This window comes from Apteryx mantelli, chromosome 5, assembly GCF_036417845.1.
Source record: "Apteryx mantelli isolate bAptMan1 chromosome 5, bAptMan1.hap1, whole genome shotgun sequence".
Lineage (NCBI taxonomy): Eukaryota > Metazoa > Chordata > Aves > Apterygiformes > Apterygidae > Apteryx > Apteryx mantelli.
In genome coordinates, this window is record NC_089982.1 from 8056948 (window position 1) to 8074455 (window position 17508).

The 17508-nt window shown below is 43.4% G+C and overlaps 1 protein-coding gene across 6 annotated transcripts in view; it reads right to left on the reverse strand.

Moving 5' to 3' along the window:
* ARHGAP24 (Rho GTPase activating protein 24) overlaps positions 1-17508 on the reverse strand; it is a 249256-nt gene that overhangs the window by 88065 nt on the left and 143683 nt on the right. Inside the window, exon 1 of one of the 6 annotated variants that reach the window (XM_013957394.2) lies at positions 16226-16311. The exons of 4 other annotated variants lie outside the window; for them this stretch is intronic. In XM_013957394.2, the coding sequence (XP_013812848.1) occupies positions 16226-16238 (13 nt within the window). In that variant the 5' untranslated portion in view covers positions 16239-16311. Of the gene's footprint in view, positions 1-15315; positions 15708-16225; positions 16312-17508 lie in introns of those variants that run through there. One more of the 6 variants, XM_013957396.2, reaches the window with a different exon arrangement.

Below are 17508 nucleotides of genomic sequence, written 5' to 3' on the forward strand. Positions count from 1 at the left end.
CAACTCATCCCCTTGCGTTACTAGAGCTTCCCTGCCTGCATCCCCTGATGGCTTCTTATACACCTCCTACGGATAAGGCATCTTCTGTCCCAATTCAAATAAAACAATGAGAGAATAAAGCTGTGGGGAAACAGAGTGCCAGCCAGACCCCCATCAACACTTAACTGCTTGCCTGGGTAACAGATGAGAAGACAAACTTACTTGTTCATTTATACTGGAAATTGCCGCCACCAAAGTGTCATGGAAATGAAGCATGATAGTTACATTAATGATGTTATTCGTTGAATACTTTCATGAATACCACAATTCTATACCACTACGGTCTGTAACGGCTGCCGTCATGTACGTGGCACAGCTGTAGCAGAGATTTTATCCATTCTTGATATGTTCCTGATGCTATTCCTTACAGTGAGAGCTCACAACCATGTTCTTAAAAAGTGTTTTCCAAAAACAAGTGATCAGAAAGTGCCATGCAAATCAAACAAGCATGAAAAATATATCGACAAATCCTGATAAAATTTTGAGTTTTTCCTTAGTCTCTTAACTCATTTTCAATCGCAAATTACACCCACAAATAATCCTGTGGGACTGTGGGACTCGCTGAAGATATTCCCTCCAGGAAAGAAAAATCATTTATTTAGACTACCTAAAAACTGTGAAACTCCTAACAATTCTCTTCTATCACGAGCGCTGGCAATTATTCACAGTGCATGCTAACTTATACATGAACTTTCCCACTACAGCACAATGGAAATCTCTGATAATGAAGTATTTCGCTACATTGCAGCCGGAGGTGCATTATAGCCACCGTTACCACATGCTCGTTCTGTGGAAGTGAAATAAGCTAAATTTTCAAGTTACAGAAAGTTTCCGTGGATGCAAGCTTTTGCAAATAGATTCCTATACACGTTGCATTGATGTTACTGTTTTTACAGGATTACAGGTTGCAGAGTTGGCAAGCATATTCAACCAGAAACGAAACAAACCTCACTTGATGACATCTGCCCTGGGACAACTTTTAGCTTTCTGAATAATATTTTGAAAAGGGACTTGTCCACTTCTCCATAAACATAACTTCCCTCTAACCACTGTGGCGCCTTTCACTCGCTGAGCACAAAACAAAATGAGCACACAAAGTACCTCTGCTCGTTATTCCTGCTGCTCCTTTGAACTCCCAATCTTGTTTCCAATTTTTCTGGAGAGCTAGATACGCTGGTTGGTCCTGGCACAGCCACGCAGCCAGGCGTTAACAGACTGTGGCTGTGTCGCTCTCCAAAACGGGCACAACGTATGTTTTATTCCTGTTGCAGCAGCTCAGTCTGCTGGCTAAACAGTCCTGCACAAAGATTACGCTGCCCCAGCAGTTTCTACATGGAAGAGCCGTATCTCTTTAACGCCTGTCATGCCTGTAGCAGCGAGAAGCTGCTCCGCGCAGCCCTACGACCTGAAGTCGGCAAGGGGAGCGAGACGAGGCTGCCTTTAGGTCGGCTGGCTGCCGTCCACCAGGATAAACTTGAATTTGGGGCTGTTGTTTAAGGCTTTTTAAAAACTCACTTTAGAAAGCTCAGTTTTGATTCACCAGATGGAAAAGCGTAAGAGAGGGATCTAAACTCGAGAGTTATACAGGCCGAGATCTATTCATCTTTCTTTTATGCTCCATGAGTGCACAGCAACTCTTGTTCCCTGGATATGAGACCTACAAAATGAAACTAAGGAGACTCTTTCAGACTTGTAAATTCATTCATGGACTTCAGACCAAAACAGTGTTTCAGCTGCACCAACAGAAGATTTGGGGGGCGTACTGAATGTATACACTCAGAAGCAGCCAAAATACTGATCCATATGCCAATGAGCTGGGAGAGTAGATTAAAAATACAATAAGCCTGATGGCAAAGAGCTGTACATAAGGAAACCTTGCCCAACTCAAATTCTGGAAAGACGGGGCTGTTGCATAAAATACCGGACAGGTGCCTCAGCTATTGCTCAAAGGGGAGGTCCTTCCCCAATGGCACATGGCTGTGCTCTTCCAAAAGCTCTGGCAGCCTCAATCAGTGCTCCCCCAGGCGTAAACTACCCCAGCTAGCTGGCAGCCCCTGTTGCGCTGGGTCAATTTGGCACACATAATAAAAGAGATGGACAACACGGGAGTGATTTTGCAGTGATAACAAGTGATGCCAATCCTACAGATTACAGAAAAAAAAGTTCTTGTCACCTGTTTTTGTGCCGCTTGGATCTCCGTCCTAAGAATACTCCAATAACTACCACAAACAAGTTGTTTAATGGATTACATTTTTTAAAGTAGAGCTAATTTTTTTTTCCTCAAGAGGATATTATGAGGTGTGGATGTAGCCAGGCAATTTCTGTCCGTTATGGTCTCCCCATACTGGAAGCTAACAGAGCATCAAAGAAGAGAGTGACATCTCAGCATTTCATTTTCAGTATCCAGTAACTAATCAGATACCTAGTATTGCATCTTGCCTGCTTATTGACAAAAAGCACCTCCTGATCCAGACTGCTGCTGCAAAGTGACTTCAGTCATATTAGCCAGACAAAATGTAAGGAGAGACTCTCTTCCCTGTGTAGGGGCTCCTTCACTGGACTACCGTGAACGCTAAAGATATACTGTGAAAAATAAAGGTCAGATCTACTCTGTCCTCCCAATATTTTTCCTGCCTGTTTAACGAAAGGGACGTATCCTAGTTCATAATGAGATGCAGGAGAATCTGCAACAAAGTAGATAGAACACAGGCAGACAACAGGAAAAAAAGATAAGAAAGGGTTTTGTTTGTTTGTGTTTTATTTGTGTTTTGTTTGTTTGAAGAAAGCTAATGGAAATTGAAGAGTTCTAACACCTAAGCCCGCCACCATATTAGTAACTTTGTGCTGTCAGGATTGAAGTCACTTCAAACTTTCAGATATTTACAAGATAAACTGTACTTAGGAGAAAATGCTTTCTTGGCTGAAAAATATCCAGGCATTTATCTTGCCGAAAATAAATTACCTCCTATACACTTAACATCCAGAGAAGCGATTGTCTGGTCCACGCTCCCAGCTTGCAACGTGTTGTTCTGCTTCTCATTTACACCAGAGTCTCCCTTTTGTTTTGTTTTTATTTGGAGGATCAGCAGCAGCAGCAGGGGAAGCAGAAGATACTGCTGTCAGCAGCAGCAGAGGTAGCAACTACTAGCGCCTGCACGCCCTGGGCAACAAGCAGCATCGTCTGGGAACCCCCAATTTAAAGCAATAACCAATACCTGCTGCTGTGCAAGGCAGCTATCAGTCAGCTGTGTAGTGAAAGAGGATCTGGAAATCCAACAGAGACAATAAGCAACCGTCATGTCAAGCGGTATCATGTTTCATAGCAAGCACTGAATTTAAATGTGGATTCATTAAGACAAGATCACTCCTTGATATCTGTTATGTAAACAAGTTTTAATCACTGAACCACAATTATGAACTTAGGGATAAAAGTATCCAATGAGTTTTATCCAATAAACGAGCCACACATAAATGAGTCCCTAAAATGTTGTAAACTGACGTTTTAGATGTACAAATCATCAGTTAAATATGGATCCACACTCTTACAACACATGAAAAGTCACTTTAATGGTATCAATTTAACTCTCATTTAACCAATTACATCATTCTCCCAATCCAAATTTAACAATAACAACCCTAGGAGGTAAGGCAAAGATTTCCTAACAGAAAATCACAGCTCCCATTTGTTATACAGAACAATAGCTACTAAATATATGCCCTGTTTTGGTATTTGTAAATTGGGATGTTGAAAATTAATCTCTCATATACTGCCTAAGCTTCACCTTGCAGTATCTTCCCAAGCCTTCGGCAATACAATCACAGAATCCTCCCAAACTTCTCTGTATTTTTGAAGACAGGGCTGATCCGTTCCCAGACAAATTTGTTCCCAGTGCCGTCACACTCTTGGTGCAGACTGTGGGTCTGCCTCTCTTCATTTTGACAGCATTTTCGTCTGTTTTCGTATTACTATCACCACTTCGTTTTACCTTACATTGTCTTAACTCACCATGATCTGCCACAGACAGCAAGACCTTCCCCATCAGCCAACCCAGCTCTGTATCAAACTCCCCAATTAAAGTCTCAAGGCTGGAATTCAAAGCAATTTTAAAATGATAACAGCCGTTTCAAAACTGAGCAACCACACTGCTGTAGCAGGGTTGAAGTCTGCAGGAGTCTTTTGCTGTAATTCCTCCAGCCTTGTTTGCTTTAGTGAAGGTTGGTTTTTTTTCTCCTCTCTCCTTGGAGGGTGGGGGGGAATACACTACTCCTGTGAGTTCGGAAGCTCTGCTTTAAGGTGCCAGGCACCAGCTGCACAGAAAAGCTCCAACCGTGCTATTGTGTCAGGCAGCATAATGCACATATCCTCCTACCAGAACTGAACCCCCCAAATGCACTTGCCTTTATTACTCATCTGTTATTAAAGCCGAAATAAAAATCAGTCATGTCAAAGCATCCCTTTTAGTGACCTTGTAGAAAAAAGGATTTTTTCCCAGTAAAAACAGGAGAGGAGAAAGACATGAGCTACAAACATCACAGCAATAACAGTCTGCAGTTAACTTCTCATAGATTCTCATTTCAACCAAACCAGCTCATCCAATCTCATTGCTGCATGACTGCACTTATTATTATACCTACTTATTGTGCACTTGCTAAAGAAAATGGCACAACTGCCAAGGACTTCAGTAAATGAAGTTTTGCCCTACTAGCTCCTGACTGCTCTCTGCTACTTTGCAACTTTCACAGTCAAGAGCCTATTTCATACAAAGCCAATGCTTCAGCTCTCGCTGAAGTGTTTAAGAGTACTGGTGGCAAAGATTACATTCCCATGGCACTTATGCTATGCTGTGACTCTCATACCAGTTTGAGCAATTTTTTTTCTTTTCTCTCAACAACAGAATAGCCAGTGTTGTCCCCTCCTACCACTGCTTCAGGAGACTATGTCCTCCAGTCTTGCACAGCACAAAGCCTGAAAGTCCTCTCAACATTGTCGCTAGAGTGACTCTTAACTTCAGCAAAAGCAAGCAACCAGGTACCTAAGGGTGAAAAAGGACTTCCACCTGGGATGGAGCACCAGAGAAGCGAAAGACACATCTAACTAATTTTCACTTCTATGCAATGACAACGATGCCCTATTAGGCCTCATTCTTTTGTGGTTCTTAACTGGGCATTACACAACATTATCAATGATGTGATACTTTCTGCTCCTGCTCTATGCACTGTCACAGCTTCTGATAAGCTAATCAGTAATGAGACAGTTTAAATCTTTGATTGACTCTTACCTTTTGCTCAGGTCAGAGTCAACAACATATTGTGATCAACACGGGAATGACAGCTGTCTCGCAACTGAATGCTGCCCCTTCACAAAACCTCAAGTAAACAGGCTTTGCACCAGCAACCTCAAAGAAGGATCCTTCCCTCCCTGCATGGCAGCATGCCACACAGCAGCTAGGTTGCCATCTCTGATCTGAACTAAGCTAAGAAACTAACTGACGACTCTGCATTTCTCATCAGAAAGACTAGGGGTTTGGATCACACAGGGGCAGGTTTCTTTTTCGTTCCCCTGACCTGCCCACAAACAATTCATCCTTATTCCTCCGCGACTACTTGCTGGCACCTCTACATCTCACTGGGTGCTACTGCCTCGTTCGTAGCCCGCATTCAGTCTGCACAGACAGGCCCATTTTGCTAACAGAGGCCAAGAGCTCCACATGTGCAATGGAAACCTTTTTTCCTGATGAAACCCACCAAGGGCTGGGGAAGCACGGTGAGCATGGTCAGCTCCGCCTGGTTCCTGCTTTTCACCATGCACAAACAGTGACAGGCTGCCAAGTGCATTCAAGCTTCAACTATCCAAAGGCAGATGTACAGGAACTATGCGTACAGACCCCCAGGAAATTCTTTTTTTTTTTTGCTTTAGCTCCCTAAAAATAGCCCTGCAGAGGGAAGTGAGGCTTTCAGGGTTTGCTTGTTTCTTTTTTAACCAGCTTTGAAAAGATTCCCTCATCCATGGGCTTTTGCTGCTTTCAGAAACTTTCAGGGCAAAAAGCAGAAAATTTACTGACAAAGAAAGATGACCTGTATCTTGCCTTACTAAGCTGCATTTTATCTTTCTTTTGCTTGCTTATGTAATAAAGGAAAATGTCGCACATAAATCGGGATTCAGGAATTACAGGTTTTCTTACCGCCTCTTCAGTAGTTTTGCACAGCACTGGTGAATTCCTTTAAAATCTCCCTCTGCTGCATGATCCCCTTTCCGCAATGCGATTAAGAATATTTACTGACCTCACTGGGGAGACATACCACTTCGGTTAATTAAAGCTTGAAAAGACTTTAAAATCACCCAGTGAAGGGCTCTGTAGGAATGCAAAGTGTGTAATAAACTGAGAAAATGACCCAGCAGAGACACAAAGGTCATATCTGAGGTGAACTGTGTCAAATAAGGATCCCGTTTAGATTCAAACAAAAATCTTGTAAGTTAAATTACAACAACTCACTTTCCCACCATACCGTAACTGAGATTTTACAACAAAGTAATCAGGAAGGTAAGAATTTTACATGCTAGTTGGTGAGCTGGAAAGAATGTATTAAAAGGCAGTTTGCAGTCAGAGTTACCTGACACAAGCTACTAACTAGAAACATAAATGCTCGTGTATTAATCGTTTTAAGCAGTAAAAAGAGACAGTGTGGGCCCACTCATTCGCAATTAAGAATGCCCCCCACTACTACTCATCACTGGCTGTTGGCAAATGCCCCTTTAATTTTCGGTGTTAAAAAAAGTAATCAGCTCCTTTCAAACCTGCAAAACCTGAAAACCACCGGTGAAATGAGAAGAATTCTCAGGATCTTGAAAGACAAGGTCTTCTGAACCGCAAGAGGAGTGAACAAAATGCCCAGAGTGCCAGAAGAAGGCATGCATAAAGGCAGGGCACAGACTGCTGCCTCTACCACAGCAACCTGCAAGGTTAGGGATAGGTTTTGCCAGCTTGCTGTTTCACACCTACTGCACCAAGGCATGATACCCACCTTTCGGCTTAAAAACTTTGCAGGTGTCCATCTGACTAGCCAGTATCACAAGTCAAGTCACAGACCGGGGCAAACAATTTAGAGTCCTTGATGCAATAATTAAATAACAGTGACACACCAGTCGGTGAGATTTCATTCCTGCCTAGAGACCCTTCTGCTAAGTGGGAGGATGTAAATGCAGTTAGGGCCACAATTTGGCCACACAGGGAGGGCTGGTAGGCAAAGCCCCCCCTCCAGCCCCATCCGGGCTGGATACAGCATACTTCAGGCAGTAAACACAGGACAGGGCATGCACCCGTACTGCTTTTGCAAAGCAGGACCAGGGAGTATTGCACATGGTGATTTTGGGTGCCCTTAAACCTACCAGGAGTTTGTGCAACTTCTCTGCCCCAAATCCCCACAGCCCTGATCCTCTCCCCTAACTAACAGTCCCCCCCACCCCACGTACAAACCTCACACTGTTGCAGTAACAGGGGAACAGAGATGAAGCACTTATGTGGCCACCCTTCCTATTTTGTCTGGTGACCAACATGCTATTCGGGGTATCCTGACTAAGTCTTTTACAAAGCAGTTCCCTCAGCAGTGGCATCACACTCTAAAAAAGACCAGACAGTGACTGCTCAAGCTAAAAACTTTTACGATAGAGGATCTCAGCATCTTCTCGTCGTTGCTCTACCTCCAGCTTCCCCTGCTCCCGGACAGCAGCCTCCCCCAGCGGCGAGCGGCAGGCCCCACGACATTTCAGCATAGCCCAGAGGGAGGAGAGGAGGCAAACTGAGCTGCCATGAATGCTACAAGTAAGATGCACTGCTAGTGCGTATGGCCCAGGTGATCACCACATATTTTAGAGATGCAGAAAAATGGCAGATATAAACCAGAGTTCGTCTGTTCCCCTCAGGATGCTACTACTACTTAAATCCATGAGGCTGTGGTTCAAAGCAGCTATGTGCACTGCTGGGTCACCAGACCATGGATGTTTGGTTTGGGTGAGGTGCACAATTCAGTTTCCGTAGAAAGAGAGCACACAGTATAGCTTATGCTGGCTGCAGAAGGGCAGATGATAACGCCATCCAGCAGGAAGGCTGCTGGAACTAACTGACCACTATAATGTTTCTGAAAAACTTGAATTTGCTTAAAAACTGGCAAATTGACCTTTTATTGCTTTTATTGATTCAGCTATCTATTGACTGCAACATTTCCAACTGCAACATTTCTGATTCAGTACTTCGTGACCAAGAATCAGACTTACAGTCTCTCTGCCAGTAACAACCAAGATGAAAAAGTGCTCACCGATCTGTGGAAGTAAAGATATTGCAGAGGAAGGAGATATAAAAATCGAGGTATAATCCAATTCCAGAAGAGTGAATTCTACTTACAAACCTCCTTAAATAAGGTTTAAACAAAAGACTATTTTCTGAAGTTATGCTTCATATTCAAAGCAGCCATAGCTCTTCCGATTCTAAGTGCCTAAATAAATACATTACGTACACCACTTTTATTAAGGATTTTTCTATTTTATCTTTAAACATTTATTGCATTCATTGACCGTGTGGCCAACTCTCGTATATTTTAAGTCATTCTGATCCTATATTTTACATTTTACTCCTACCATTTCATTAGTTTTCCTGTTAGGAGTGTGAAGTAATATAGAGACCTCCAAGGCAACTAATCCTCTTCTTATTTTATTTTAAAACAAAGATCTCAATGGCATGTGATGGCAGGACATGAACAAATGGTGACAAAACACACCATCTCTTTCCACTGGTAATACACCATCAATCGGTTCCCTGAAGGGGTGGATGTTCAAAATCCACAGATCAGCACTGTGTTTTTTACAGCTGGAGGAAACATTTGGGGGGTTTCTCCGCTTAATACTGTAAAGTTAATATTTTCTGATTAAAAATCCAGCTTTGTTGCAACACAAATATTCCATGGGGAGTGAACTATGCAAAGGTTGAAGCAGAATGTAAGCAAAGCTGAAAGAACTGCTGGATGTTGTTAGCTCTTCCATACATCTTCAAAAAACAGTATTAAGCAGTAAGATAGATGAGTACTATGTGTATTATCCCTATGCATATGACTATTTTTAATAAACATTCTTTGCTGCTTCTAGCTACCTCACTTTTATTCACTGGTAAGTGTAAAATGTTAAGTCGGGTATCCATTGACAACTCTCCCATCCACAAAAGGTGGGCTTCTTATTTTTGCGTCCAGGTGAGGTCATGTTTTTACCCTGCTGCTAGAAGTGCTGGAAAGTGCACTGGTCAAACCAGCTACGTGCGAAGATGAAGTCATCCAAGAAAAGCCCCAGAAAGCAGATATCTAACATCAACATATGCAACTTCAGCTCAGTACCTTGAAAAGCAAACAGTAACATTTACCTGCAGCCTTTCTCAACCTGCATATTCTAAGCACTGCCAGGGTAACTCCTTCAGCATTCAGCACTTCCGTTCAGAGGTGCTTTCTAGTGAGTGTATTTTACAGGTCACTCCTTCGCGTGCTACAGAGGATAGGGGTTGTTGTGGCCATGACCTATGGAGCCAGGCTGGCACACTGGCCAAGAGGGCCACTGTCAGCATCAGGGGACAGGCCTCGTTTGGGCCAGGGGATCTGCACCCCGCTGGCAAGGGCTGGGGTACACAGCGCTCTGTGCCAAACTTCAGGGGATGTGCGCTGTTACAACCTGCAGCGAGGAGCCCTCCGCTCTGTTCCTGAATCTCAGATGTCTGTGATGTATGGCCTGGAGATACAAGCTTTAATCCCCAGCACTCTGGCATCCAACTAGCAAACAGGAAAATCTCTGGGAGCCCAGAAATTTCATTACGTTTTAATCGACAGTAAAATTCAGGGCCACTTCACTTTCAGGAAAATTCACTTTCAAGAGTGCAGTTCCCACAACTGGGGTTGCGTTTTCAAAAGAGCTAAGCATCGACCTACACACCTGAAAAAGGGGAAGCTTATCAGAAGCATTATACACAGAGCAGTTCTCATCACAGCATGAATTAACCCACAGTCCTCATGGATTTGAAAATCTGTCACTTGTTTTCATGCTTAAATAAGAGATGCATTTTCCACAAGATCTGTTCCCAAGAGCAGGTGCTCAGCTCTTTTAAAAAAATAACACAAAATGATTATAACTGCTGCTCTACAAGCAGGAATGAACGCTGAGAACTTGCAACTTGTAACATGCACCTTATAACAACTCAGTAAACTATGTTTTGGAAGAATAAGAAACTGAAGTCCACAGACAGCATTCAAATTAAATACTTAAGTATTGTCTGCTACCATCTGACATTCACAGACAGAAAAGTCAATAACTTTATTTAAAGATTTAAGGATTAGAATGAGTTTGGTTTTGTATCAGATTTGGCTTAAGAAGGATAAGCTGGACACATTAGAAAATAAAGTTTATTAATAAACTACTATTGGTATAATTACCTAATGAAGTTCAGAAAAAAAACAAGCAAAAAAAAAACCAGAAAAGTTTTAAGCCATTCAGAGTAATGTAACTGATTTAGAGCTCCATATTTACAGCACATGAAAAAAAGAGAAAAATTTTGACAACTGTTTGTCTTCACCAATAGCTCAGAAACCGATATTTCTTTGAATTGATGTTTAAATGACTAAATTCATTCCTGACTTCACAGTTAGCTTCTGATCTATGCCGCTGGTATTTACAGCCAGCAACAGCTATGGGGTGCAGTTCTGATCTGCAGTCCATCCCTTTTTCATCTCTACCAGCATAATAAAACCAGAAAAAAAATTCCATCACTTGAACTGGGATTTTTGCTTGGTCTGTGCAACTCCACAGATGTTAAAGCATGAGTGTAACACCATTTTGGAAAGAGAGGAACTGGCGGGTTACCCGTAGAGCAGAGGAAGGAAATTGTCTCCAGCACTGGGGTGCTATGACAAACCCCAGGGTCCCTCCTTTCTCTGGCTGTGCTCAGTGCGCGACAGGTAGCACAGCATCTGACCCAGTGACCCGGTTAAAAGGTTTTAGGGCTTGGGATAAAAGAAGAAGGGATTTTATACCTAAACACTATGCAAGCACATGCTCGCTTCATAGTAATTCCTGGGACCATTGTAAGTACCTTCATCTAACCCTGAATATTGCTAGACCCACATTGTCAAAAACCAACTTCAGTACTGATATTTTGGGCTCTCCTTAAACAAGTTAGTTAACAACAATTTTAGTTTTTCTGAGGTAGTGGAGTTACTCTTTTGCTTTGAGGACCACATATCTTTCTAACTGAGAAGGTACAGGAAAATCAGAATTAGATGATAAATTTAGTCACACAGATCGTCTCCTGTGCCAGGTTGGTTCTAGCACCAGTGAGGAATCATATTGCTTACCTGAAATGTATTAGGACTGTATCAAGTATCCTTTGTGCAAATGAAAACACAGTTCTAAGACATATTGGTGAGTATTTCCAGAAGTGCTAAAGGTTCAGCTAAGTCCCATCAGCGTACTGCTCACATGAACTTTAAGCAATCTTCACATGCTACTGCATCCTCTTCTCCCCTCTCCCAGCTACATCCCTTCTAAGCCTTCTCCTATTCATTCAGGGCACGTTGCCAACATCTCCCACTCTTTCTGAATCACAGAGCTTGCCTGCCTTGACCTGCCACATGAAATTCATGACTGGCACGCTCAAGGATTTCACCTTTGCCACTGCCTATAGCTTCATCTTCCTGCAGCTGCTCTCCTTTGCTGGGTAGCTCTGAGCCCATCATTTTACTATTTCATCTTTTCAATCCGCCCTTTACTAACCAGAAAAACTTCTCAGATAATTCCCTCCTCCCTACACATCCTGCTCACTAGTCAGTCCATTGGTCTATGAAACAGTCCAGTTAAAGGCTATGTGCTGTCCTACAGTGATAGAATTACAGCAAAGATTCTCAGGGCAGAAATGGTGTTATTCATTTTGACACAGTTTCCCCTCTTCACAGAGCTATAAACACTTCCCACACCATAACATTATCCAGATTGTGCCAGTACACAAAATTAAGCTTAAATGCTCAAAACTGGACAAGAGCAGCATCTCTCTAGAGATTCCTGATACTTGCAGCTAGGGCTGAGACACTGCAAGAACAGCAGAGGGCACGGAAAGCAACTGCAACTTCTCATTCTGACCAACTCTGCAAGTGCAGACCTAACAAGCAATTGATTTGAAAAGAAAAATGGACACAAACAAGCTGAACAATATTTCTCATTTTCTTTGTTAGGTATAACAGGAAGTTAGACTCCTGGTAAAGAGTCAAGACCCTAACTGTAGGATCTCTCCAAAGGACTTCACTAATGCTACTGCTGGCAGATAGGCCCAGAGGGAGGCAGGGAGTCCCGCCAGTCACAGGAGACATGTGAAGCGGCACATCTGGTACTCCAGCATCAGCAGTGCCTACAGTCCCTACGTGTCTGTCCCTTCCCAGCTCAGGACCAAACCCCTTTCACACGCAAGACATAAAGCAAACCAGCTTGATCCCCCCAACCAGACTAGTTGTAACACTAAGGAGAGGTCACAGCACTGAGCGCTGAAGAACTTTTCTTGAATTTGATTTTGTTTTTAAACTGTAACATCTCAGGGTCTCATTTCCTCCATAGTAGGGCCCGCTGCTTACAGTACTATGTAACCGGGTCATGAACTACCACTTACTTGCCTAAGCAGGACAACTGAGCTGATGTCGTGCTCACCCCAGCAAAGATGAACAGCACAAACTACGTACACACTGGCTAAGCACACAGGATAAAGGTATATAAATAGAAATGAGTAAAGCTCAAATCGACAGGCTCCAAGGGACCAGAACTGTGAGTAATACGACGAGGTCTCAAGCAAGCAGCACTGGGAGCTGGGCGACAAGCCTCCATCGTTTGTCACTTACAGAGATCGAGAGAAGATCCCTGGGAGAAAACTGGAAGTGCTGGTGCTTGCCTAAGACTCCATGTCCTGATCCGATCCTCTGCCGTCACGGAGAGCAAGTCTCTCGGACTGCATCACAACAACACAACTGACTGCTTATGCCAGCTTATTATGAGGACACCTTAAAGCATGCAAGAATCCAGGCTGTCAAGACATGTACGAAGGTACAACTAGGAATGCATAAATGAAATTTATGGAGACCAGCAAGCACTGATCCTTTTGAATTTGGTTTGTTACTAACCCATGAAACACTCAGGATAACAAGAGGATGAAAAGCAGGATACAACACTGATGAACAAATTTCCAGTCAACCTTTATGGCAACTGTTAAGTTCATGCATTTAATCACCAGAAACAGACATAAAATTTTGATCTATACAGATAGTACGGTGCGTCCCAGGGATGTGCTATTTGCAAATCCTTAAATCTTATGATCAGCAGCCAGCAGTTACTGTACCTGATGCTTAAGGCAGGGTAGAAAATCCTCCCTAGCTACCTGCGGGCAAAACTCTGCAAGGCTGCCCAGTGCCTGAAGTTTCACAAGGAAAAGCCAGATCGTGCCAGCCTCACTTGCACTGAAGCTGGTTGAAACCAGTGCGAGGGTTTGTACAGTACCTGGAGGGAAGCACGCGTAGCACAGCCCGCTCGCTGCCCAGGGCGGCTGCAATGCAACCCACATGCCCTAGCCACCTCTTTGCCGTTGCACTGACTGCTGCGCACGGACGGGGACTCAGAGGCCCCAGTCGCATGCACAATACCAAATACTAGGTCAAAGGCTCGCTTCCTGGGCCCAGTTAGGCATCCACTCGTGCCATGAAGCATGCAGCCTAAACAAAACCAGAAAGTTTATATAGATGTGATAATAAAACAGCAAAATCTGGCAAAAACCCAGCCAGGATGTTTAAATCATTCTCCTCCAGTAGGGAATCCTAGAGGTTGATTGTATTGTGGTTTACTTAGACAAAAGTATGTCTTTAAAACCTAACCTTTATAAAACTTAATGCTATGATAACATTAAGTAAAAGAGAGAGACTAATCAGATGCCACTAAAACTTCTATAGTTGAAATTTCAATGAAATCTCATCTATTTCTACCTTTTCCAGATGATCCAACTAATTCATTTTTATTACTCAGACAGTATAATGAGAACCCTTACAGTTCCAGACTAAGGGAACTCTGTTTACTGAATTCAGGTGATGGATTAATCGACTGTTCGTTTCAATCGCCTTTATTTTAATAATCAATGTTTTGACTGGTAACTCAGCAATCAGTATTAAAGACTACTTCTAGAGGCAAAAATCTAGATTTGCCAGAATCAATAAAACCAAAACAGTTCATTTAAATTTTAATATGCAGGTATTTTTAAAAAGCCTAGAAAGTCATTAAAAATTTGTCTCATATAAATACAACTGACCATTTGCATTCATTCACCTTGGCTAGGTTCACACAAACTGAAGCCAAAAATATGCTCTAGGTACTCTACTGGTTCCATGTGCATTAACACAGGTACAAATGCATGCACCTAATGGGAACAGAGTGAAAACCTGGCAATGAAACTGCCACTTCACCCCTCTTTTCAAATGACCCCAAAGCCTACTGGAGGTAGGGAGCCTGAGCGCAGAAGCTCAAAGAAGAGCGCAAGATCCTGTCTAGAAGAGCGGATTTCTATAATACACATGCATAACATGCAAGGGAGGGGTCAGCAAGTCAGCACGCTGAGCTAGGCAGCATCTCTAAATACAGAATTCGTAGCAATTCAGCAATTACCCTTCTTTTTGTGCTCTACTGAGCAATTTAAAAAAGAGGCACACTGTATTATTTTCAGGTAATGGTATCATAAAGGGAAGAATACCAGCAGTTATTTTAAAACATAGCAATGCAGCTAAACTCCTTCAAGGCTCACCCTGAAGTCTGGGTCTGACTCTGAAGCACAGCATTTGCCAACATGGCACGATGTAGTTAACACAAAAGGGTGAGGACACAGGACAGCAAAGCACTGGCCAGCTACCCGGGGTATATTACATGTGCAAAAGTTATCTTGCCTAATCCCAGCTATCGTTGCAGTGCCCCGTGAAAACAGTGAGCCCCTGAAAGACGAGCCGGCTGAAATCCTTTCCATCTTCAAACAAAGCGCACTTTAAAGAAGCTGTTATGCAGCATCGACTCGTATGAACAGAGGAGGAGAAGAGCAAGATGCCACTAAAACCCAGACAGCTCGTCTGCCTGGCGGTATGGAAACAGGCTGGGACAGAACCTTTACCAGTGACTACCGAGCCGAGGGAAACGTGCTTGCTAAGGAAATAGGGAATAAATCCAAAGCTTCAAGCTCTCACCTGGCACAAGCACACACTCGCAGCAGAGTCAGCAACAACACAGGCACCTCCAGCACAACAGCCAGCACCGCTGCGGCGAGCCGCTGCCAGCCCTGCCCGCGCTCCCGCTATCTGTTGCTTCGCGGCAGTTTCTCCCATGACTCCATCACCCAGGAATGGCAACCCCCTCGCCTCTCGGCACTTGAGGTGCGGGCGCTGCTCTTCGACTTGGTCACGCAGGGACGAGTCGCACGAGGCCGAGGCAAGGCGAGCGGGCGCACGCCAGGCACAGACCCTAACCTCCAGGCATCGGCTTCCTTCGAGGGGGACCGACCTGCGTAAGCCAAGCCGAGGCGACCAGAGGTCACGAGAGCAGCGAACGAGAGAGCATGAAGCTGGAGCGGAGCGGAGCTGACCTGCGGCCCCGGGAAGCCCGTGCTAGGCACTACGCGCACACACAGTCTGCCAGCACCAGCCCCCCCCCCTCCTCCCAAATCTGGTCTAATCAAATCCCTCGCAGCCTGACTTCAAGTCAGAGGCAGGGTATTTTCTTTTACAAGTTAATAAGGTTAGCAGAGAAGAATGCACTGTGGCACTGCTTACAGGCTACTTACCCAGACACCGGAAAGGCTTTATTTTAGGGGGGGAAAAAAACCCTTCACTTTGGGAAACTTTTTTTTTTTTTTTTTTTTTTTTTTTGCTGTTGTTATTTGCTAACTTGCCCAAGATCCTGTAAAAACCCAGAAAAGGTTAGGAAACAAGAAGAGACGGTTTAAAAGCTGACGGTCAGGACAGGAATTTACGGAATGAAATCTTTAAGGGCAGGAGCCGAGACAGCCCGCCAGCTAACGCTTTCATGCCCTGTCTCTCACCAGCTGATTCATTTCACGCGCAGACCAAGAATTACAACAAGATAATTCCTTTAAAATACCTGGTCTTGACATGTGTTTCTCCGCATCAGCTAGGACTTGTTAGTGTAGCTAACACGCTATCGTGTCTCGTCTTTCTGCCTTTTCCAGCGGATCCCTCGTAATCACAATGCCGCAGCTCCCCAGGCCTTACAATCAAGTGGTTTGTTGTAAGAGAACTAAAAATAGTGCTGAATTTTTTGCTGAAGCATTTGCTTGAGTGAACTTAATGCCAGTTAGCCCATGCATTACTGAGCTGTACAGACCCTTAATATTAAATATAGTGCACATCTTCCTGGAAAAGTTTCTTTTTTCTTTTAAACAAACTTTTTTCTTTTTTGAAAGAGAGCATAGAATAAATTCTGATTCTGACCACTAAAAGACCAAATGAGTAGAGTTGTTTTCAGAATATCCTCAGGGAAAATGTGAGTCACTTAAGCTGCTTTTCTGATAAAAGAACCCTGGAGGAAGTTTATCTCCCTAGTCAGCAACCTCCAAGTCTGTTAGAGACCTATATGCCTGACTGAAGTACAAAGTTTTGCCTTCGTTATTGTTGTTGTTTTGTCTTGTTTCTGTTTTTAATGGCTTGAACACTTGCTTCCACTGCAGATTCAGTGCTGGCATGGGAAAGCGAGCAGGATTTCATACTCGCTAATGCATCGAGAGGATGATTAACAGAAGGGTCTGTCCTGCAGGGCTGTTAACAAGGCTTGAGTAAAAGAGTAAAGTGACCTGTAAGGACGCTGCATATGACAGTTTATGATCTCAGAGGAAATTAATTTTGCAAAGCTTTTCATTACTGTAGATTGAAAGGAATCATTGAAGACAAAGATTGCAAATATGCCATTCAAGGTACAGATGCCAGCACTGCTGTGAATGTACAAGCTCGATGCCAGAAGCCTATTTAGATACAAAAATTCCCGTCAGTCTATGCTAGACTCGCACACGTTTACACTTTGAACACAGACTTATGCAGCAAGTGAGCTGAGAAGTGTGGGTCATGGTTGACAATGCTTTGTGGCATTGTAAAAGGTTTGTAAAGCTAAAATCATTCTTCTGGTAGTTGCCTCACTTGTGAATTGGACTCCAGAGTACGCTTTACAGCAATGCAGGACTTCTGAGCCACATTCAGAGTTAAAAGTCTTATTACTGCCCTGTGAATACTAGACTATGCAAGTATTAAAACAGATAGGAATCTAGGTTTTATTATACAGTATGCACCAGAGCAAAGCCATGAGAATGTGATATCTGTAACTTTATATTAATCTGTCCTATACTAGGTCACTATACTTAGTGACTTCATAAC